Source organism: Thermomyces dupontii, assembly GCF_041956625.1.
Source record: "Thermomyces dupontii strain NRRL 2155 unplaced genomic scaffold VTN31scaffold_2, whole genome shotgun sequence".
Lineage (NCBI taxonomy): Eukaryota > Fungi > Ascomycota > Eurotiomycetes > Eurotiales > Trichocomaceae > Thermomyces > Thermomyces dupontii.
In genome coordinates this window covers 1,705,148-1,723,742 of record NW_027192308.1, presented here as the reverse complement: position 1 = coordinate 1,723,742, position 18,595 = coordinate 1,705,148, and the positions used below count along the sequence as shown (strand labels likewise).

General features: G+C 52.1%; 7 protein-coding genes across 7 annotated transcripts; 6 read left to right on the top strand and 1 right to left on the bottom strand.

Moving 5' to 3' along the window:
• Positions 1–942: 942 nt before the first annotated feature.
• On the top strand, positions 943–2,998 carry VTN31DRAFT_3004 (uncharacterized protein; the record flags this gene model as incomplete). Its single annotated transcript, XM_069403236.1, has 8 exons — positions 943–1,441; positions 1,498–1,575; positions 1,630–2,064; positions 2,121–2,270; positions 2,322–2,630; positions 2,687–2,781; positions 2,832–2,909; positions 2,972–2,998. The coding sequence occupies 8 exons, from the start codon at positions 943–945 to the stop codon at positions 2,996–2,998; spliced, it is 1,671 nt and encodes a 556-aa protein (XP_069262437.1).
• A 1,066-nt stretch (positions 2,999–4,064) lies between these two features.
• VTN31DRAFT_3003 (uncharacterized protein) lies at positions 4,065–4,976 on the top strand (the record flags this gene model as incomplete). The annotated part of the gene is made up of 5 exons (XM_069403235.1): positions 4,065–4,096; positions 4,157–4,265; positions 4,326–4,418; positions 4,481–4,893; positions 4,946–4,976. 5 exons carry the CDS (start codon positions 4,065–4,067, stop codon positions 4,974–4,976), a joined length of 678 nt encoding a protein of 225 aa, XP_069262436.1.
• Positions 4,977–6,102: 1,126 nt separating this feature from the next.
• Positions 6,103–8,691, top strand: VTN31DRAFT_3002 (uncharacterized protein; the record flags this gene model as incomplete). Its single annotated transcript, XM_069403234.1, has 1 exon — positions 6,103–8,691. The coding sequence occupies one exon, from the start codon at positions 6,103–6,105 to the stop codon at positions 8,689–8,691; it is 2,589 nt and encodes an 862-aa protein (XP_069262435.1).
• A 521-nt stretch (positions 8,692–9,212) lies between these two features.
• VTN31DRAFT_3001 (uncharacterized protein) lies at positions 9,213–10,021 on the top strand (the record flags this gene model as incomplete). The annotated part of the gene is made up of 2 exons (XM_069403233.1): positions 9,213–9,346; positions 9,463–10,021. The coding sequence occupies 2 exons, from the start codon at positions 9,213–9,215 to the stop codon at positions 10,019–10,021; spliced, it is 693 nt and encodes a 230-aa protein (XP_069262434.1).
• Positions 10,022–11,669: 1,648 nt separating this feature from the next.
• VTN31DRAFT_3000 (uncharacterized protein) lies at positions 11,670–13,691 on the bottom strand (the record flags this gene model as incomplete). Its single annotated transcript, XM_069403232.1, has 7 exons — positions 11,670–11,698; positions 11,768–11,940; positions 12,030–12,055; positions 12,382–12,395; positions 12,464–12,517; positions 13,402–13,548; positions 13,601–13,691. The coding sequence occupies 7 exons, from the start codon at positions 13,689–13,691 to the stop codon at positions 11,670–11,672; spliced, it is 534 nt and encodes a 177-aa protein (XP_069262433.1).
• Positions 13,692–14,390: 699 nt separating this feature from the next.
• Positions 14,391–15,031, top strand: VTN31DRAFT_2999 (uncharacterized protein; the record flags this gene model as incomplete). The annotated part of the gene is made up of 5 exons (XM_069403228.1): positions 14,391–14,477; positions 14,611–14,643; positions 14,713–14,777; positions 14,864–14,892; positions 14,982–15,031. 5 exons carry the CDS (start codon positions 14,391–14,393, stop codon positions 15,029–15,031), a joined length of 264 nt encoding a protein of 87 aa, XP_069262432.1.
• A 2,653-nt stretch (positions 15,032–17,684) lies between these two features.
• VTN31DRAFT_2998 (uncharacterized protein) lies at positions 17,685–17,997 on the top strand (the record flags this gene model as incomplete). Its single annotated transcript, XM_069403227.1, has 2 exons — positions 17,685–17,939; positions 17,992–17,997. 2 exons carry the CDS (start codon positions 17,685–17,687, stop codon positions 17,995–17,997), a joined length of 261 nt encoding a protein of 86 aa, XP_069262431.1.
• Between the last annotated feature and the right edge of the window lie 598 nt (positions 17,998–18,595).

Genomic DNA, 18,595 nt, shown 5'->3' with positions numbered 1-18,595 from the left:
ATCAATCAACACACGGATGCAGACTAGACCTATTGATGGTTCCGCGGCGCGACGCGGACATCAACACGTTTCCTCGAGGAGTTTATCGACTAAACAATAGCCTGGTAGTAGTACGGACGATTTAGACTTCAATCAATACGAGTAACACGGGAAATATTATTGCTAGTACACAAGCACAGACGAGATTCACCTAGTACTGTGCCAAATTTACGAGTTTGGCAGTGCATGAACCATGAATCCTTGATCAGATAAGCATTGCCTTGGCGAGGGTCAGGGCAAGACTGTGGGCCGGAGAAGTTGCAGAACTCCGAAGCCTCTTTCTTCTCCGCCTTCTTCCGCCCAATTACATAATAATGAACCCTTTCTTCTGGAGTTGGCCGTGTTTAAACGTTACTCTTAACGTCCGACCCGACAGGCTCTTATCAGCTTTCAGGGTACAAGTATCGAGTTAGAATTGCCATGTTTCCAGAGGTCTCAATCCATTCGCTCTAGATATAGCCTACTCCGTAGTTCTCGCAATGATGTAGGCCGAGTACTCAACTACAATCACAGCGCCATCCACAACGTCGGCCCTTTTTCCATTCGTCCAAGGTGTTGTAGGCTGTAAAGTGCGCTTCGCTTTGCTTCGGCTGAAGGACCGCGGAAAGGGGTTGGGACTCCGGTAGCGCATCTCCCATCATCCTTGTTGATCCAATCCACCCGTGGTTCGGATTTGGGTGCGAATCCGCCAAATCGGCACGATAGCCGGCAAAACAAAAAAAAGCTACTACTCCGTACTGTACCTATCAGTGCTCCACCCATCGACGCAATATGAAGACCTTGGCTGAGCTTGTCATCTCGAAAGTTTTTCATCTTCGCTAATTGCGATGCGGTCTATGGCCGGTTCAACGCTATCCATGCTTATCAAGACCATCAGAACCTTGGGGCGGATTCAGACTCAACATGGCCGACGCGGGTATCAATCAACACCCGGCTGAGAACAGCCAGACGAGCGAACCTATTTCGAATTTTCATAGACATGGCGCGCGCGAAGAGAAACTCGAGGCACGCCAGCAACTGGAGATTGAATATCTGTATCTCGATTTTGAGACTCAACTGCCAACACCTTTCAGGACATCTACGTCACATCTTGACGGCTCGCCTCCGCCCTCCTGTCCCAATCTGAAGCAGTTTACTTCTCCGTTCAACTGGACCAATTCTCGCAAGACAATGATTACATGGCTTGCCTGCGCGGCGACGTTCCTGGCAGCCTACGCTCCAGGGTCGTATAACGCCGCGATGGACCAATTGACATCCCGATGGAATGTCAGCCAGGTGGTTTACACCACTGGCATCACTGTTTTCACCACCAGTTTCGCCCTGGCACCCATGGTGCTAGCCCCATTCTCCGAGATTAATGGACGCAGACCGGTGTTTCTCGCCAGTGGCGTGCTCTTCACGGGTAGGCGATCCTCTCCATGAGCCAGTGCCCGGTGCACTAACAGGATCCTGGATCAGCCTGTCTGATTGCAAGCGGTGGAACCAATTCATTCGGTGGAATGATTGCTGCTCGGCTTTTCCTTGGAGTCGGGGGATGTAAGTCGCACCGAGTAGTCCCGAACAAATCTACCCCTGACTGACAGTCCCCAGCTACCTTTTCCACCATGGTAGGAGGAGTCATCAGTGATATCTATCACGCAGAAGACCGAAACGCTCCAATGGCCCTCTTCTCTGGTGCAGCGCTCATCGGGACGGGCGTCGGGCCTCTGATCGGCTCCGTCATTGCTCAACATACCACATGGCGATGGATCTTTTATACACACGCCATCGCCAGCGGCGTAGTCCTTGCCATAATGTACCTGGTCCTCCAGGAAACTCGTGGCTCGATTCTTCTCAGTCGGAAAGCTCGCGCTTTGAATGCCTACTATGAACAACTCGAAGAGGCGGGCTATCACGGCGTGCTGATGCCAAGCGAGGAGCCGGCTGAAAAGCAAACCGTTCGCCGCATCCGATGGAAGGTGAAGGCGGACGAAGAGCGGGAATCACTAGCCAAGATGGTCCGCATTTCTTGTACTCGTCCCTTCCGTACGTGTCTGCCCCTGTCAGATCTGTCCGCGCCACGCTGATCCGACCCTTCACAGTTCTACTCGTCACGGAGCCCGTCGTCTTTTTCTTCTCACTCTGGATATCTTTCTCCTGGGCTGTTCTGTATCTGCAATTCGGTTCAATTCCGCTGGTGTTCCAAACCAGCTACGGTTTCGATCTCCAGGAGTCTGGTGCTGTGTTTACTGGTAAATGAAACCCACCTTGATCGTTTCTCCAATCACTCACAGTGGCTGCAGCTATGGCCGCCGGCGCTTTACTTGCCACTGTTCTCAGCATTTACCAGGAACGCATTGCGATGCGTTTCGGCAAGCTGTCAAGTACCCCCGAAGGACGACTGTATTTCGCGTGCATCGAATCCGCCCTTCTGCCTGTCGGGCTCTTCTGGTTCGGCTGGACATCGTTTCCCTCGGTCCCTTGGATTGTGCCAGCTCTTGCTGTTGGCTGCGCGACAGTGGGCATCTTCTCCATCTACTTGGCCGTCTTCAATTACCTTTCCGATACCTATCACCGGTACGCGAGCTCCGCCTTGGCGGCTCAATCTTGCTGTACGTTGATGATCACTCGCGCTCGTCGATCGTCGTCGGGTTCTAACCACGGCCAGGTCGCAATCTGCTCGGCGGGGTGTTTCCGCTGATCACCAAAGCAATGTTCAGGAATCTTGGAACCCCAGCGGCATCCAGCCTCCTTGGCGGAATCGTAAGTCCCAGACGGTGTGGTCGTACATAGCCCTGTACTCATCAACACAGGGTGCTCTGTTGACGCTGGTACCTTGGGTGCTGGTGTTTTACGGCACCAGGATCCGTGCTCGAAGTAAAATTGCGAGCGTATGTATCGGTCTGATCGGAGGCATCTGCTTGCATTGATTGACTGACGGTTCTCTCTCTAGGAACTGCTGCAACAAAACCACACTTGACTTGGGGTGGTTGTTTGGTCTTTGTCCTCGCCGAGTCTTACCCGCATCGGCCTGGATGCTCTGGACGACGCAAGCTCGAGTCCGTCAAGAGCACCTGTGTGATTGAAGACAGAGGCGTTGTAAGCCAATCCATTGACTCGCTGCCAAAAATACGAGTGCTACTAGCTTTTTACTAAGCCTCTCCAGTGCAGAACACCCGCACTTAGCGACCAGCAGGCTCTGGGGGTGACCAGGAAGCTCGGAACGCTCACGCGCGATTGCGCCATCTCTTGCACGTTGGATTGGCTGACGAAAAGACCCTCACAATAACCTATCTCGGCCGATAGGTGTCGGATCAGCGAAGAATCCCGGTTGATGGATGGGAGGCAGGCGCTTTTTCTGCCTTGAAAGGTCGAGCGGCATTCAGAGTGTTCAACGCCCTCCAGAGACGGTTGATGAAGTATGGGAGCTGCCTCAGGCGCAATTTCGATGGCTTTTTGTAGGGTCCTGCAGTTGCTGCATCCCGATCAGGCTAAGGATATGTACAATTAGAGTTTTGATCTAGACCCAATTGGGAATGATGGATTGCCCAGGTCTAACCTATCTGGGCAAGGCACACACTGTAAGCAGAAGCTCATGTAAGCACAAGCTGCAACTTTTGCACCAAGACGGAAATCTCGATGACGCCATTATGCCATCTTTGCAACACTTTTACTTAAGTTACCCTGGTGGGTTAAACTGCCTTCCAGATCAAGCACAATGGGCAAAGACATCATCGGGACCCAATCACAGCCGTTCTGCCGGCGGGCGGTAAGATCGATTGCGTGATCGCCGATCAACACCGGGGATCCATGAATGGAACTGGTGGAGGGAGGGGTGGAGGGGCAGAGGTAGTATTACTGTACAGATTAGGTAGGTATTTTTCTGTTGCTGGAAGACAGTGAATTGCGCGTGGAAGAACTATTTATTTCTTGAATCCAAGCCGTCAGCCTTTCTCTCTCATCCTTCCTTCATCTCCAGCTATATAGCAATCGCGACTGCTTTGCCATCTCCATCAAGCTCCAGCTGACCCAGATCTTCCATCACAATGGCTGCTGCTCCGGAACAGCGTGCTGCGCCGTATGTACTCTCCGGGATTGGTATCATCGGGATTGCCTCCAGACTGACTGCAATCGACAGCCTGCGCCTGGGCTCCATTGCTCCCAACTTCAAGGCCGACACCACTCAGGGCCCTATTGACTTCCATGAGTTCATTGGCAACAACTGGGTCATCCTGTTCTCGCACCCGGTACGGGATCAAGATGAGGTTCCAAATGCCGGTGGCCTATGCTAACGCATCCAATCCTAGGCCGACTTCACCCCCATTTGCACCACGGAGCTGGGTGCCTTCGCCAAGCTGGAGCCCGAGTTCACGGCTCGCGGCGTCAAGCTCATCGGTCTGGTAAGTAGCGAAATGGAAGAAAACCCAGTGAAAATCCAGAACGAAGAACTAACCGATTGCAGAGCGCCAACAGCCTTGAGTCGCACCACCAATGGGTCAAGGACATTGACGAGGTCACTGGCTCGAATCTCAAGTTCCCCATCATTGCCGACCCCGACCGCAAGATTGCCTACCTGTATGACATGCTGGACTACGATGACACCACCAACGTGGACCAGAAGGGTCTGCCCCTGACCGTCCGCACGGTCTTCATCATTGACCCCAACAAGAAGATCCGTCTCACCCTGACCTACCCTGCCTCGACCGGCCGTAACACTGCCGAGGTGCTCCGTGTCGTGGATGCCCTGCAGACCACGGACAAGAAGGGTGTCACCACTCCCATCAACTGGCTCCCTGGCGACGATGTCGTCGTCCCGCCGAATGTCTCCACCGAGGAAGCCAAGGCCAAGTTCGGCGAGGTCCGCGAGGTCAAGCCGTAAGTACTTTGCGTCACTCTGGAATGCACGGGTTCTAACATTTGATGACAGGTACCTCCGCTTCACCAATGTTGGCAAATAAACGCACCAGGTGTGTGAGATGGGTTTGAGTCTGGGACTGTGGCGCAATGATGGTTTTATGTAATGTCACGATGAGTGTTTTATGATACCGGTCGAATGTGTTTCCAGGTTCAATGAGCACGTTTATGATGACTCAAGCTGAGCTTCGTGGCGCCAGTAGCCTACAATGTAACCGCGCATATAACCGCGCTCTCTCGTACGGATGGGTCATTTTGATCAGCCTCCTCGTCGAAAAAAGAAACAGAAATCAACCCATGCGGTGCAATTTATTCACCGCGTGTCAAAGCCACGTTGCGTGGAATCAAAAAACAAATTACAGGAATGACATAGTTTACTTTCCTATTCAGTATTAGTGTACGACGCTTATCTTATCGGCCTTGATCTAGACTAGGGTTAACCAGGACGGCGTCGAAGTTTGGCCAGGGGAACGAACGATTTCTCCAGTCTTTCGTTAACTAAGCCAAGTCGTCCAGTGTTAGCGTTAGGTGAGCCGTGCACCAGAGACACCACAATTCTCTCCCTTCTCCGCTTCTTTTGGACTCGTCTGCCCGATTTCCTTCAATTTCGGAACCTCACCGTCGACTCTGCTGTCTGCCTGCGCTCCTTTTTTCTCGCACCGCAAAACAGCCTTGGCCGCCTCATTATATACTCCGTACTCGGGCCAACCCAGCGCCATCGACCGGCGTTAGTGGGGCCGACGTTTCGACCGGGTCAACAGGCTAAAAAGCACCGCGAGCAACCGAAGGGGATCGAAAAGAGAACCTGTGGGACAGGGATTCGCGGTGGCTTTAGCCACTTCTCGTGCCGGCGGCGGCCTCCGCAACCTCGAGAGAGGGTCGAGTCAACGCAGTCGGCACTAAATATTTTCTTCGAGTTCACCTTCAATTGCATGGTGTGTTTTTTTTTTTCTTGTCCCCCGTTCCGAATGCCAAACTTTGCGCGATGAACTGAATCGCTCCCCAAGCTCTTCGAGGGTCGACGTCAACGCGGTTGCCTCGATAGGTTCATCGTTCGTCCGACTTGGGTAATTAGATTTGTGCAGAAAGGCTACCGATGAGCTAGCGCCCCTCGATTGACACGGACAGATCCCGGATCAAAAACAGAGCGAGCCTTCGTTTCCGCTCAAAATGGCTTCTCGAAGTCATTCGAATCTCAGTCTGAACCAGATGGACGGCAGTCGAGAAGACGGATCGTCGACCGCCCCTCAGCAGCAGAATCCCGTGCCGGGCCCCGTCAGCCTGTCAGGTCTGGTTTGCAATGTCCGGCGGACCACCGGCCGAGAACCGCGCCCTCTGGTCGGCGCGTCCACGACCGTGCTGGGCGACAAATTATACGTGTTTGGAGGAAGGGTGCTCTCGCGCTCTAGACCGCGCCTATCGTCCAGTCTTTACGAACTAGATTTGATCCGACGGCATTGGACCAAGCTCGAGACTTTCGGCGATATCCCTCCGCCGCGGTACTTCCACAGCGTGTGCGCCTTGGGCGACAACAAATTGGTTTGTTATGGAGGCATGTCGCCAGTCACAGACGGCGATGGATCGCAGAACGCCGGGCAACAGGTCGGTCAGGACGGACAGCCCGAAGTCAAAGTCATGTCGGATATTCACGTCTACGACATTCCAACACGGACATGGACCCGGATTCACACCAAAGATGCACCGCAGGGTCGATATGCCCATTGTGCCGCCATTCTCCCATCCAGCGCGTGCTTTACTTCGACCAGTGCGCCCTTGTCGGCGATTCACAACAATCCCTCATCCTCGAACCCCCACCAGGGTACCATTGGCATCGACATTGACGGCACGGGCGGGGCCGAAATGATCGTGGTTGGCGGTCAAGACAGCTCGAACCACTATATCGAACAGATCAGTGTTTTCAATTTCCGAAGCCTGAAGTGGACATCGACGACCCATTTGGGTCGGAGTTGCGGTGCGTATCGAAGCGTTGTTGCGCCGTTGACAACCATGGATGTCTCGGAGATCGGCGCTGGATCGGGCAATGCGAATCACGGTACCACGGTCGAGAAGCAAGGGGAGGGGACCTCCATGCTGATCTATTCGAATTACAACTTCCTGGATGTGAAGCTGGAGTTGCAGATTCGGTTACCGGATGGCCGACTGATTGAGAAGCCTGTGACGGGCGAAGTGTCGCCTCCAGGACTGCGGTTCCCAAACGGCGGCATCATTAACAATCATTTCATTGTTAGTGGAACATACCTGACATCGTCGAAGCAAGAATATGCGCTCTGGGTGCTAGACCTGAAGACGCTGACATGGAGTCGAATTGATGCCGGCGGCTCGGTCTTCAGTAATGGGAGCTGGAACCGAGGGGTGTTGTGGGAACGACGGAACGCGTTTGTCGTTCTCGGACACCGGAAGCGGAGCTTGGTGGACGACTACAATCATCGCCAGTTGAACTTCTCGCACATGTGCGTTGTCGAACTGGAGACATTTGGGCTGTACAACAATCCCTGCCGTACGGCGCCTACGTCGGGCTACGTCTCGGTCAGCGCGCCCGCTGTTCCGGCGTCGCTCCGCCCCAAGCTGATGCAGCTGACCTTTGGTGGTCGGCCATGCTCGAAAGCCTCCGATGAACTGGGCCGAGCGGCGCTGGCCATGACGGAGTTTGCCGACATGGAAATCCAGGCGCTCGGCGGCGAGCGGATTCCAGTCAACTCGCGGATCCTGTCGCGCCGTTGGGGCCCCTACTTCATTCAGCTTCTGCGCGAATCCTCGGACTCGGAAGCGTCTGATGCAGCCACTCTGCGTGCCACGCTGGGCTCGGGCCCCAATCGTAATTCGGCCATCACCATTACGTCCGCCGTGAGCGGCTCGACGTTGGTGAACAGCGAGCACGCATTGCCGGCGCATTCGCGGCTGCTCGGGAACCTGGAACTACCCACGGCACACACGATACCACCCGCTGCACGCCCGCGCGTACTCTACCTGCCACACACCATTCATACTATCCGACTTTTACTCTATTATCTCTACACTTCGTCCCTCCCTCCGGTGTCGTCGCCCCTGTGCACACCGCAGACCCTATGCTCCATTCTACAAATTGCGCGGCCGTATCAGATTGATGGGCTACTGGAAGCGACCGTTGAGAGGCTGCACGAGGTTCTGGACGGACGGAACGCGGCCGCGGTCTTCAACGCCGCTGCGATGGCTGCCGGTGGCGGGCGAGGCACGGGATTCCTCAGCGGTCCGAGTGGGACGCTCGAAGTGCTGAATGAGGAGTCACAAGCCTCCAATGGATTTGGCGCGCAACAGCCCCTGCTGCGGCCGGATACCTCGGGGTCGGAGGCGGAACACGCGCATCATCGACCGGGCGCGACCAAGCAACCACAGCTTCGCATCGACACCAACCTGCCGTCACGCGCTGGGGACGAGGAAGACGAGTTGAGCACGGCCACATCGGTTGCGACGAGCGCGAGCTTCAGTCAATCCGAATCCGAGGCCGCAGGGGACGAGGCGGGCCCGCGCCGACGAGGGCGGCGCAACACGGACGGGGACGAGCGGCCCGTCTGGACCGGAGGGGTGAGCAGCGTGGTCGGCTTGCAGAAGCGCGGTCTTCGCGGTCTCATCGAGGGTCGGAGGCTCCGGGAGAGGGGGAAGTCCGCCACGGGATCCACGGGAAGTGGCGGCGGCAGTGCAGGTGGTGGTGCTGGGGGAGCTGTTGGTCTCGGAGTGGGCGAGGTGCACACGAGCTCATGACCCCAAGGTGATGTTTCACCGGTACAATTGCTGATCGAGTTCAACCATCCGTACATATCCAAGCAATCCATGTACATATCGGCGTTATTGTATCAGCCAAGTGATTGCATTTGAATCAGGATTGTCTACATCTCGTACTTCGTACTCGTCAGTTAAGCAGGTTGCTTTTTTGGAGCGGAAAGTATTACCGTATTGTACGGAGTATGTATGTACCGATTCTCTCAGGCGTAACGATTTACGAAAGTCGCTAACCGGTTGGTTGATATGGGGAAGTGGGTAAGCCACCGTACCGAGATTCCGAAATTCCGTCAGCCAATGGAAATTCGCCATGTTGGTTTCGATCGTCCAATCAAAACAAAGCCCCATGAATATGACACCTGCCCCTCAAACTCCTCTAAAGTCATTACCTATTATTGATCTTGTACTCGGATGATGGTTTGTCAATTTCCATGCTCGCATCTTGAACCGTGCTTTGCTGGAATCCGAGTTTTGCGTGCATGAACGCAGGATGCCAGATCATCATGACTGACACGAAGCCGTCGTCGACCACCAGGGGCCCTAGCACCAGCAAAGATGACACGCAGATTGCGCTAGCCCGGCAATTGAAGCACGTACCCTGGTGTGAAGAGTATGAGAAGATGATTTCCGGGATGCTGTAAGTAAGCATGTCTCAAATAACTTGGAAATAAAAAAAAAGATAAACCATTCGTCCATGAAAAAGAAGCCGAGAGCTAATATATGCACGCGACGGGAGTTTGGTGTTGAACGCAGATACGATGCATTCGTTCCCGAACTGAAAGCGGCCCGATACCGGGCCCGTGCTTTATGCCATCGCTACAACACGACCTTCCCCGCCGTCGAGACGGCGCAGGATCTGGATGCCGTGCAGCGGCAGCGGCTGGAATGGCTGCGGGAGCTTCTCGGGGAAATCAAGGGCGACGACGTGTTCATTGAGCCGCCGTTCAACGTCGACTACGGCGCCAACATCCGGCTCGGGGAACGGTTCTACGCCAACTTCAACCTGACGATTCTTGACTGTGCGCTGGTGACGATTGGGGATCGTGTCATGTTTGGCCCGCACGTGTCGATTCTGGCGGCGACGCATGAGACGGAGGTGGAGAGTCGACGGAAGAATATCGAGTATGCGCGGCCGGTGGTCATTGGGGATGATTGCTGGGTTGGTGGGCATGTGGTGATCTTACCCGGGGTGACTATTGGGAAAGGGTGTACCATCGCCGCGGGGAGTGTCGTGACGAGGGATATCCCGGATTGGAGTGTGGCCATGGGGACGCCAGCGAGGGTGGTGAAGAAAGTGACTCCACTGGATTGATCAGTGTACTTGGCTTTTAGATTTATGCAGCGTATGTATACGCATCATACGGAGTTTGGCGTGATGATTTGTGTGTTGGGACTCGAGAGCTTCTTACCGAACGGTGGACATTACTACATACTCTGTTGGTGTCTGTCTGGCAGTGTGAGAAATTGTGTCCCATAACCTACAAATCGATCCAGGCACATTTCGACCGGTCTCGGGCATCGCAGATCACTACTAATCATGTCCGTGATAAAATGATACTTGAATCACATGATGTTTCGTCTATGCATGTCAAGCCAGGGTACGGTCCAGGGTTCGAAGTTATTAGAAGTGCAACATTAGTAGACCCTTGTAGGGAGGGAGTACGGAGTAATTCGTATATATCCTCCAACCCATCGCAGAACCTAGAGGTAGTCATGTACGAGGACGAGCATGGGGTAGGCCTATATATAGATGAAGAGAATCCTACTCAACATTCGACCCGGAGCGCATACTCTGTCGGTACCTATATGTTCTACGGACCTCGAAGCAGGTTTAGGATTGATTTCAGGACAACCGACAATCACTATGATCAGTCTTAGGCTTCCTCGACATCCTTGTCCCTTGCTTACTCAGACTCATCAGAACAAAACACCTCCCAAAATATAGTCACGTCCTGCAGGGCGCCAAGCTGCTACTTTTAAGCGCGAATCCTTGGGTCCGATTCCTGTGACCTGTCATTCTTTTGTCGATGCATGGATTTTGACAATTGATCGATCACGGCATCAGCTCCTCGTAGGGAAGCTCCGACCCTAGTATTATTAGCAACGTGGTATGCTCACAAACGAGGCCTTCCGATGTACATACTTACCATGCAGATGAGAAGCCAGATTCTAGAACTCTGGATCTCCAATCCATGTCAGATCAATGCAAGCCCATGAAGCAGTGGCACCGGATCTTGTTACCCTGTTGATGGATGCCATTGGTAAAGCGCTCGGTTCCCTTCCTTGTGTCAGTCGTGGCCAGGCTGGAGCAAAATCTGGGAAGTCTCCGGAGGTACGTATACTCGTAGAACATGTCGAAACGTTACTGCTGGCCTAGAACTGGGCCGCTTTACACTCGGATAGCTCAGACTGCTTTTTGGTCAGCTTCACCTATCATCCCGCCAGGATCTTGCAGATGTGTGATCGATTCGACCCTGCATCCCAGTGGATAAATGTATCATTATCCTCCATCCAGGCATCAGACTCGATTTGACTACAAGTGCTGGAGGGTCAGGACAATCAAGCAACAGTTATCAAAAAAATCGTAGCGCTCCATTGGAGAATAGTAGATCTAGACAGCGTAGTCACGATTGATGCAGATGACGAGAGCAAGCCTCGTGTCCAGTAATGTGCTGGTGCATGCTGAGCTGTCCTCGGGTACTCCTGTTGTTAAAGCTCCTGGATCGGCTTCGTTATTCCAGTTAGTACTATGAACTCGTTGCCTTCTCCCTGCTGCTTTGCGTCGGGGCAACAAGGGTTCAGTCCTTCTGCGTCCAAGCTTTTTTCTTTCCTCAAACAGTACTACTACTCCGTACAGTCAGCCAGAAAAGTTCCAAGGCCGTTGAATGAGAATGGATCCGATCATATGCCATCCTGGCAATCTAGCCGCCAGCTGGAAAGCACAAAGCATCAGTCAGCGCTTAGGTCGGGAAGAAAAAAATAGAGATATCTACAAATTGCCGTCAGAGAGAAAAATCATCGCGTACTATGGAGAAAATCGCAAGGTGTTGAATCAAACCTGTCATCAATCGGTTGAATTTTCCTCCCAATGAGATGATGCGCGCAGACCACGGGAGGAGAGTAGAAAATCCATGCCCGTGGTGTTTGGTCGGCATTCGGCATTTCCCCCATCCATCTTTTTTTTCCACGGAGCTTAGCTGTCGACACACAATGTTTGGAGACCATGAAATACTGCGCTTCTCTCAGCAATCAAGATCTTTTCTGATTCCCTCTCTTCTGCGTTATTTTTTTTTTCTCATACTGTACGGAGTACTCCGTACCTTTCTTTCCTCTTTAGAGAATATTTCTGAACAGATCAAATCAAATGCTCGCCAGTCCCTTTCACTCCTCCCAAGTGTGATGAGGACGCCAAAATCTCATGGGATGAATGGGGACTGAATTTCCAAATAGGTCACCTTGCAGCGACAATGGAGTAAGGCAAAGCTCAGTGGTCTCAGGTACCCTAATCTGGGACCATCAAGCGTGGTTCGAGTCTTCTCCGAGTCGATACCTGTGATCGAATTGATCGAATAGCTGAAATCGTACAGGCTTGGACAAGATCACAGATCAGGTACTCCGTACAAATAGTACAATAAAAATCATTGCGAGCCTGCAATGAAGTCTCCTTGTCACATGGCCAGCAAACCCTAATTTAAGGAACAATTTGTCAACATCATCAGATTCATGATTCTGTACTGCATTTGGCGATACGCACTCCTCTCCAAAGGGCTTTCGAGTAAAATCCACCAGTACGGAAAATGCGCTAGCGCTAGGTGATTGTCGTTGACTCGTTCCTCCAGATTAGCACGGGCCGGGCAGACGCGCAAAGAAACTTGCCGAGGCCGGCATCCTTTCGCTGTGATTTCAATTGTGATGTCACAGAGAGCAGCACTTCTCGAGCAAGCTATTCCTATTCGCCATTGGAGACAGACATACTCGTAAATCCATGTGATAGAAAAACTAGAAGCGCAAGTGGGGGGGGGGGGGGGGGGGGCAATTACGATACTAGATTAAACCAACTAACCACGGAGAATGGAGTACTGAGTTAATAGGTACACCCCGTACGGAGTCGTCAGGAGAAAAATTTTCACCCTGCGGGGGAATGGTGGCTTGATTATGCAGTTATTTTTCTGGAGTACTATCCAATTGCCTGCGTTATCACGTCAAGATCGATCTTGACTTGCATGATGCTCCGAGTCTGCAATGTGACTCCTGGTCAAGTTGGCAATCGGTTCGAGTTGGTGCTAAGGCCTTAGGCTTTTCGGCTTTTCGGTGTGCATATATTAAGCGGACGCAAACAAGAGCCCCGGACAGGGGCCAGATCATGCACGTTTTACGGCTCTTTTACTTGACGTGCATGTTGATATGCATGCATGATGTATCCATCAATCGACGTTGATGATTCGACGAGGAACGATTTGAGTGTAGTTACTGAGACTGCTACTATGGAGATGCCCCTCTCAGTTCTTCTCGTCGAGGTTCGTAAGCACTGATCTCTGTCACGGGACTGGGAAACATTCGGATTGGACATTACACTCGCTGCGAAGCGAAGGCGACTCGGAAGCCGGGGGGGTCAACTAATTTTGAAATACTCCGTAGATTGGACGTACTCCGGATGGAGTACGGGGTAGTTCATGCTCGTAGCCCACTTACAGAGTGCGCTGTCTGCCAGTCGTCCCTCGCAGTCACGAGCCATCGTACCTCCGGCTACAGTATGACCTATGTCTCCGACATGACGATGTGGATGATTATGGTGGATCTGTCGACGATCCACTGTGCATTCGATGTCTTGCGCTATGGCTGGTTTCTGTTAGTCGGCTACTCCGTACTTCTCTGCAGATAATGGAGGTACCTGGCATGCCCATCTGCAAGTGAAAGTGGCTGATGTTCTGACCGTCAGTTGGTCTTACCGTCGCGAATTCGACCAATGCTTTTACTGCCATGCAAGGTGAAGAGTTCAGTGGTTCTTCCGCTGAGCTCCGTAGGGTCATGTATGAATGTATGGATTGCATATGGGCTGTTTTACTCACCCAAAGTCTCCGTGAAATGTGTTTGGGTGCTCAGTACGGAATATTCTCCGTAGAGCACGAGTTACTGATCAACTTGCGGAGTACCTGTTGATCTAGTTAGTTTGAAAGAAGGTTTCCCCCAAGTTTTCTCATATCCATCGTGCTTCGCAATGGATGTTTGACAAATCGTCAAACAGGAAGGGGAAAAGGAGTCTAGACCGCTGATTGGTTGTTCCTGGAAAGTACCGTATCATTTTGCGGCTTGTGCCCCTTGTGCGGCTAGGTTTGTGCCTTGTCATGGTGCACTGGTTAAGAACGCGCGTAATCTTAACGGAGTAATTACGGAGCCCGACCCAATCACCGGGCTCCGAATACTCAAAGCTAACCAAGGTCAGGTAAAAGTCGGTACCGCTAGTCTCCCGTCGGTTAGTATCCACACGTGACCCACTGGGATCTCTCAAAGCAGTTAAGTTTGCTGCCAAGTACCGGTCTCTTGGGAGAAGCTAAAGAGGCACTAATTTGATTAAAGACGCTTGCTCGTTCGGAATTGGCATCCCGATTTCCGGAGGATGCGCTTAACCTTTCTGGTGCAAGGACTGCAAGGAGGGACAATTTTTTCCCGCTGGCCGAAATATGCGGCGCTGCGTCTTGAAGTTTTCAGCGAAAAAGTTTCTCTCAGCTTGGCTGGTGGCTCAGGGAGAACCCCGACCCCAACTGTTAGTCCGTTACTCCGTTCTTTCTTAAAGCTAATCTCGCCTCTCTCGGTTATGATGGCCTGGTTTCATGTCATGACGTTGGTTTCTTTTTTCTTTTTTTTTTACGGAGTACGGACTCTTTCTTCATTCTGATTAAGTTCGGCGACGAGACCAACGCCTTTTTGGTTCAGGTCAGCACATACTCCGTACTCCGTACTCGTATATGTACGGTATGGATACTGAGTACTTTCCTGTTACAGAACGTGACTGTGCAGTCTGCACCAATGACAGCCCGTCTCAACTTCTCCAGGCATACTCCGTACGAGTACGAATTTCGGATTGGCTGAAAGGGAACCTATCATTCTTTCAATCTCTCTCGATTAACTTATGCGCGCGGAGCAACTAAAGTAGCTATTCTGCCGAGTCGGACTCAGCTAAAGGTACATAGTCTCCTGTCGAAAGCGAGTTCCGACTTGCCGACTGACCATGCGTTGCGATTTTGGTCTGAATCTCCGACAACTGGCCGCAGGCCAAAAAATACGCCGACTGCCAACGGCGGACTTGACCACAAACGAGTAACCTACTACTCGTACTCGTATGTCCGAACTCTGAGGCACTTGTGGTTATGTACGGAGTACTCGTACTCCGTCCCTATCGAAGTGTCGACGGGTGCCGGTACGAGTGCTCATGAGTTAACCTACGGAGTAGGTACTCCGTACTCCTTGCGGAATAACCTTGGAGTGGAATGACCTTGGAAATAAACTCCCCATTGTTGTGGTCCTTGGACTCCACCTCGTACAGGACGCATGAATCTGGACAGTAGAGCTCTCAGGTACGATGATGAGAACTGGGCAACAGTTGCCTCTCGCGGGCTCCACCAGAGAGCCTCTTGGGCCACCAACTCGGTCAAGATTCAATCGGCAAGGTACGGAGTCCAAGTCCGTCCGCCTTCGAGTCCGGAGAACCGAGAACTCCGTACCACTCGGCAGTCAACCTTGTTGTCCGCCAAATTGTTGAACTCTGTTTGAAAGAGGGACTGCGACATCAAACTTGTCCTGACTCCATACTTCCCCTACTCGTACTTCCTCGTAGGTTGACAAAGTTCTGGCATCACCCTGTTTCTCCGCAAGCTAAATCTACCGAAGGCGGGTTGGAAGACTTGTTACAACTTCATCATGTCCTGTAAACTCATTCGTCCGTTGTCATTGTTCATTACGTGTACCACGGAGAGAATCCGAGGATCTCAGACGATGCCCTGTCGGTTCTGTCAGTGCTCAGCCCATCTGGAACGAGATCTGCGATCAAAGCGATGCACATTTGGCTTTGCCTCCTTCTGCCTTGGGAAAGTGTCTGCTGCACTACTGCAGCGATTAGCTTCCTCCAGAGCCATGGATGAGCAAAAGGTTATCTATGGACTCTGGATGACAGGCAGACGGAGAGATTGGACTAAAAATGAATCGGTTCAATTCGATTCATGGTTACGGCCGCAAGTGGCTCCGTGTCCATGGCGCAGATCCCCAGCCTACCAGAAATTGTGGACCTCTGAATGCACCGGACGGAGTGCATAAAGGCCAAGAGGGGTTGACCTGATTGAAGATTGTTGGCGAGTAGAATCATACTTGGACGAGTACTCTGTAGCGTAGTTCAAACCTAGGTACGTAGGTTGCTGGAACAATGCGTGGTTCATCACAATGCCACGAAAGGAAAAAACCTTCCCAGTCAATTTTGATTCAGCGGTGACAATGAGCGTTATTAAGTCTGAGTCATGAACGATTTCGATCGTGATCATCACACTTGTCAATGCGATGCCCGGTGCGATCGTATTACGCAGTCAAGAGGACGAACTGATGATAACGTGTTTCTGCTACGAGTACGGAGTACAGCTTTCTGCCTTTGCTCATGGCTCCCAGTGGGCGTGGCGTGATTTCTCTTGCTGAGTCTTGCTCATGTAGAGTTGCTCGATTATTGTCCTGCTTGGCTGATCAGATATCATCAGACCAGCTTCTGGTTCGGCATAGCGGGCGTTGATGCCCGACCAACGGCAGTCGATCTGATGGTAACTGGGCTGCTTTTATATTGACAAGTGGGCTCCCCCCCTGCGATGGGATGTCGTCATATTGTCGTCTGCGGTGGACTCGTGGAGACGAGATGGCGGCCAGCTGTCTCCGTTGCTCCCACTACCCGCCGTAGTCCGAGGTAGCTCGGGTTCAAAGCTCAAAAGAATACGAAGTACGGAGTAAGGAGTGACCTCCATGTATGTAGAAGTAGCCATGTACTCCGAGTCCCTAACTCATCCTCGAATATTGATTGCAATTTAGCGAATGGCAACTCGCAAAAATGCTATGTCAGCTATGAGCTGGTACCTGATCATTGGTGCCAAAACGAGAATGATACTGGCTGAAATGGTTGCCGAGATTTCCAAATCGCCGTTGACCATTGCAGCAGTTCATCCGCGGCACATGTTTCTCCAGAGGTGTTTTTTTTTTTTTCTTTCTCTCTCTCTCCATAATGGACATGTGATTCCGGCTTCGGGGTCTACAGAGAGTTAGACTACTCGTACTCGTACGAAAATTCCTCAAACGTCTCAACTGTTGATGTTGCACATCCAGAGTTTGCGAGTCGTACTGCCAGCTCTCCCTTTCTAGACCGTTCGATGTGGCCCTGCGTCCAGTTACGGAGTACTCCGTACTTTGAAGTTCCGCAGGATTCGGCTCATCATGGCCGCCACTAGTGAGTACAGAAGACTACCGATGACAACGTGACCAGAATTGCCCTAAACAGGAGGGTTTCCACCGCCCGTCGATCTAGTCGATGATGAAGTAACTCACCTCAGTATTTAACATACTGTTAGGTTACTGCGCATATACTCCGAAGAAGATTCGGTAATAACGTGCGGCGCTCCTGTAAATTAGTTCTGAGTCGCGCAGGAACGGGAATAGTCTCAACCTGGGCGGTCTAGCTAGTCTGCCTCGATTAAAATGAACAGAATCCTTGAGGGGGTTTTTAAATTTCTCATCTCAGCCATCACGGTTGGGAGAATGTTGGGAGTAACGGGGGTTAGGTTTGGGAAAGTTTCTAGTGGCAGGTCGTAGGGGCTTCGTGATGATTTAGCGTCACCCGCCGGGCCGTACCGGTTGTTGACCCTTACCATGGAGACGGCGCTGCTCATGGCCTCACGCATCCATCATTCATTCCACCACGCCCGCCACTTCCCGCCACGCTCCATGGCTCCATGGTCCGGGGCCTTCTTGGCTTTGGTTCGTTATTAGGCGCTCGCCGACGCCGTGCCCTTTTCCCCCTTGGCTCTTTTATGGCTTATCACACGCTTCCCTTCCCCCCCCTGGGCCTTCCCACCCGCCCCCCCTACCTACCAAAGATTTTGTTAGGCGAACCCACTCAAGTTTCTCTTCCGACGTCCCCGGCCCCATATCGCCATTACCTTCTAACCTTGGTTATTGCTACGGTACTCACAACGTTTGGCCGTTTGGTACTTTGCTTGTCCAAGAGACTCCGTAGTCCGTACTAACCTTGTAATGGAGGCGTGATTCTCAAGTCTCACCGCTGAAACCATTCGTTTGTGACGGCTCTCTCTCCCCAAGGTCAATTTCGTTTCAACGCTCCTTTTTCTGTTTTGTTCTTTTCTTTTCTATCGAAGGCACTATGATCATCTCCCTTTTCACCCCCTAAATGAGCTTTTAGTAGCCATTATACTGTTTTACTGCGAGTTGGCGATCCCTGGTCTAATTTGCGTGCCCAATCCACGTTTCTCGTCTGCTGCAGCACCATCTGGCTCCCGGCAAGACAACCGTGCCAGACTGGCATATGCACGGTACTGGACGGCGTCAAACAGACATCTCAACATCTGTCTGTTCATAAGTAACCTGCTTGTTTACTTGAGAAAGCTCCGTCTCGGTCACAACTAGCATACATCCCATTCCATCAATCCATATCCACGTCAAACGTATTTGCCTGGTGAGCAAAATCGATCATTTCGGGTCGTCCAGACTCTCAATTGCGCGAGAATCACGTTCCAGACGGCCAAAAAGGGAACTAAAACTATTCGGCTCCGGCTCTCAACTCGTGGGTGCTGAGTGAGCATAAAGCCGTCACCGTGGCTGCGTTAAGGATTGGCACGCGTTCACT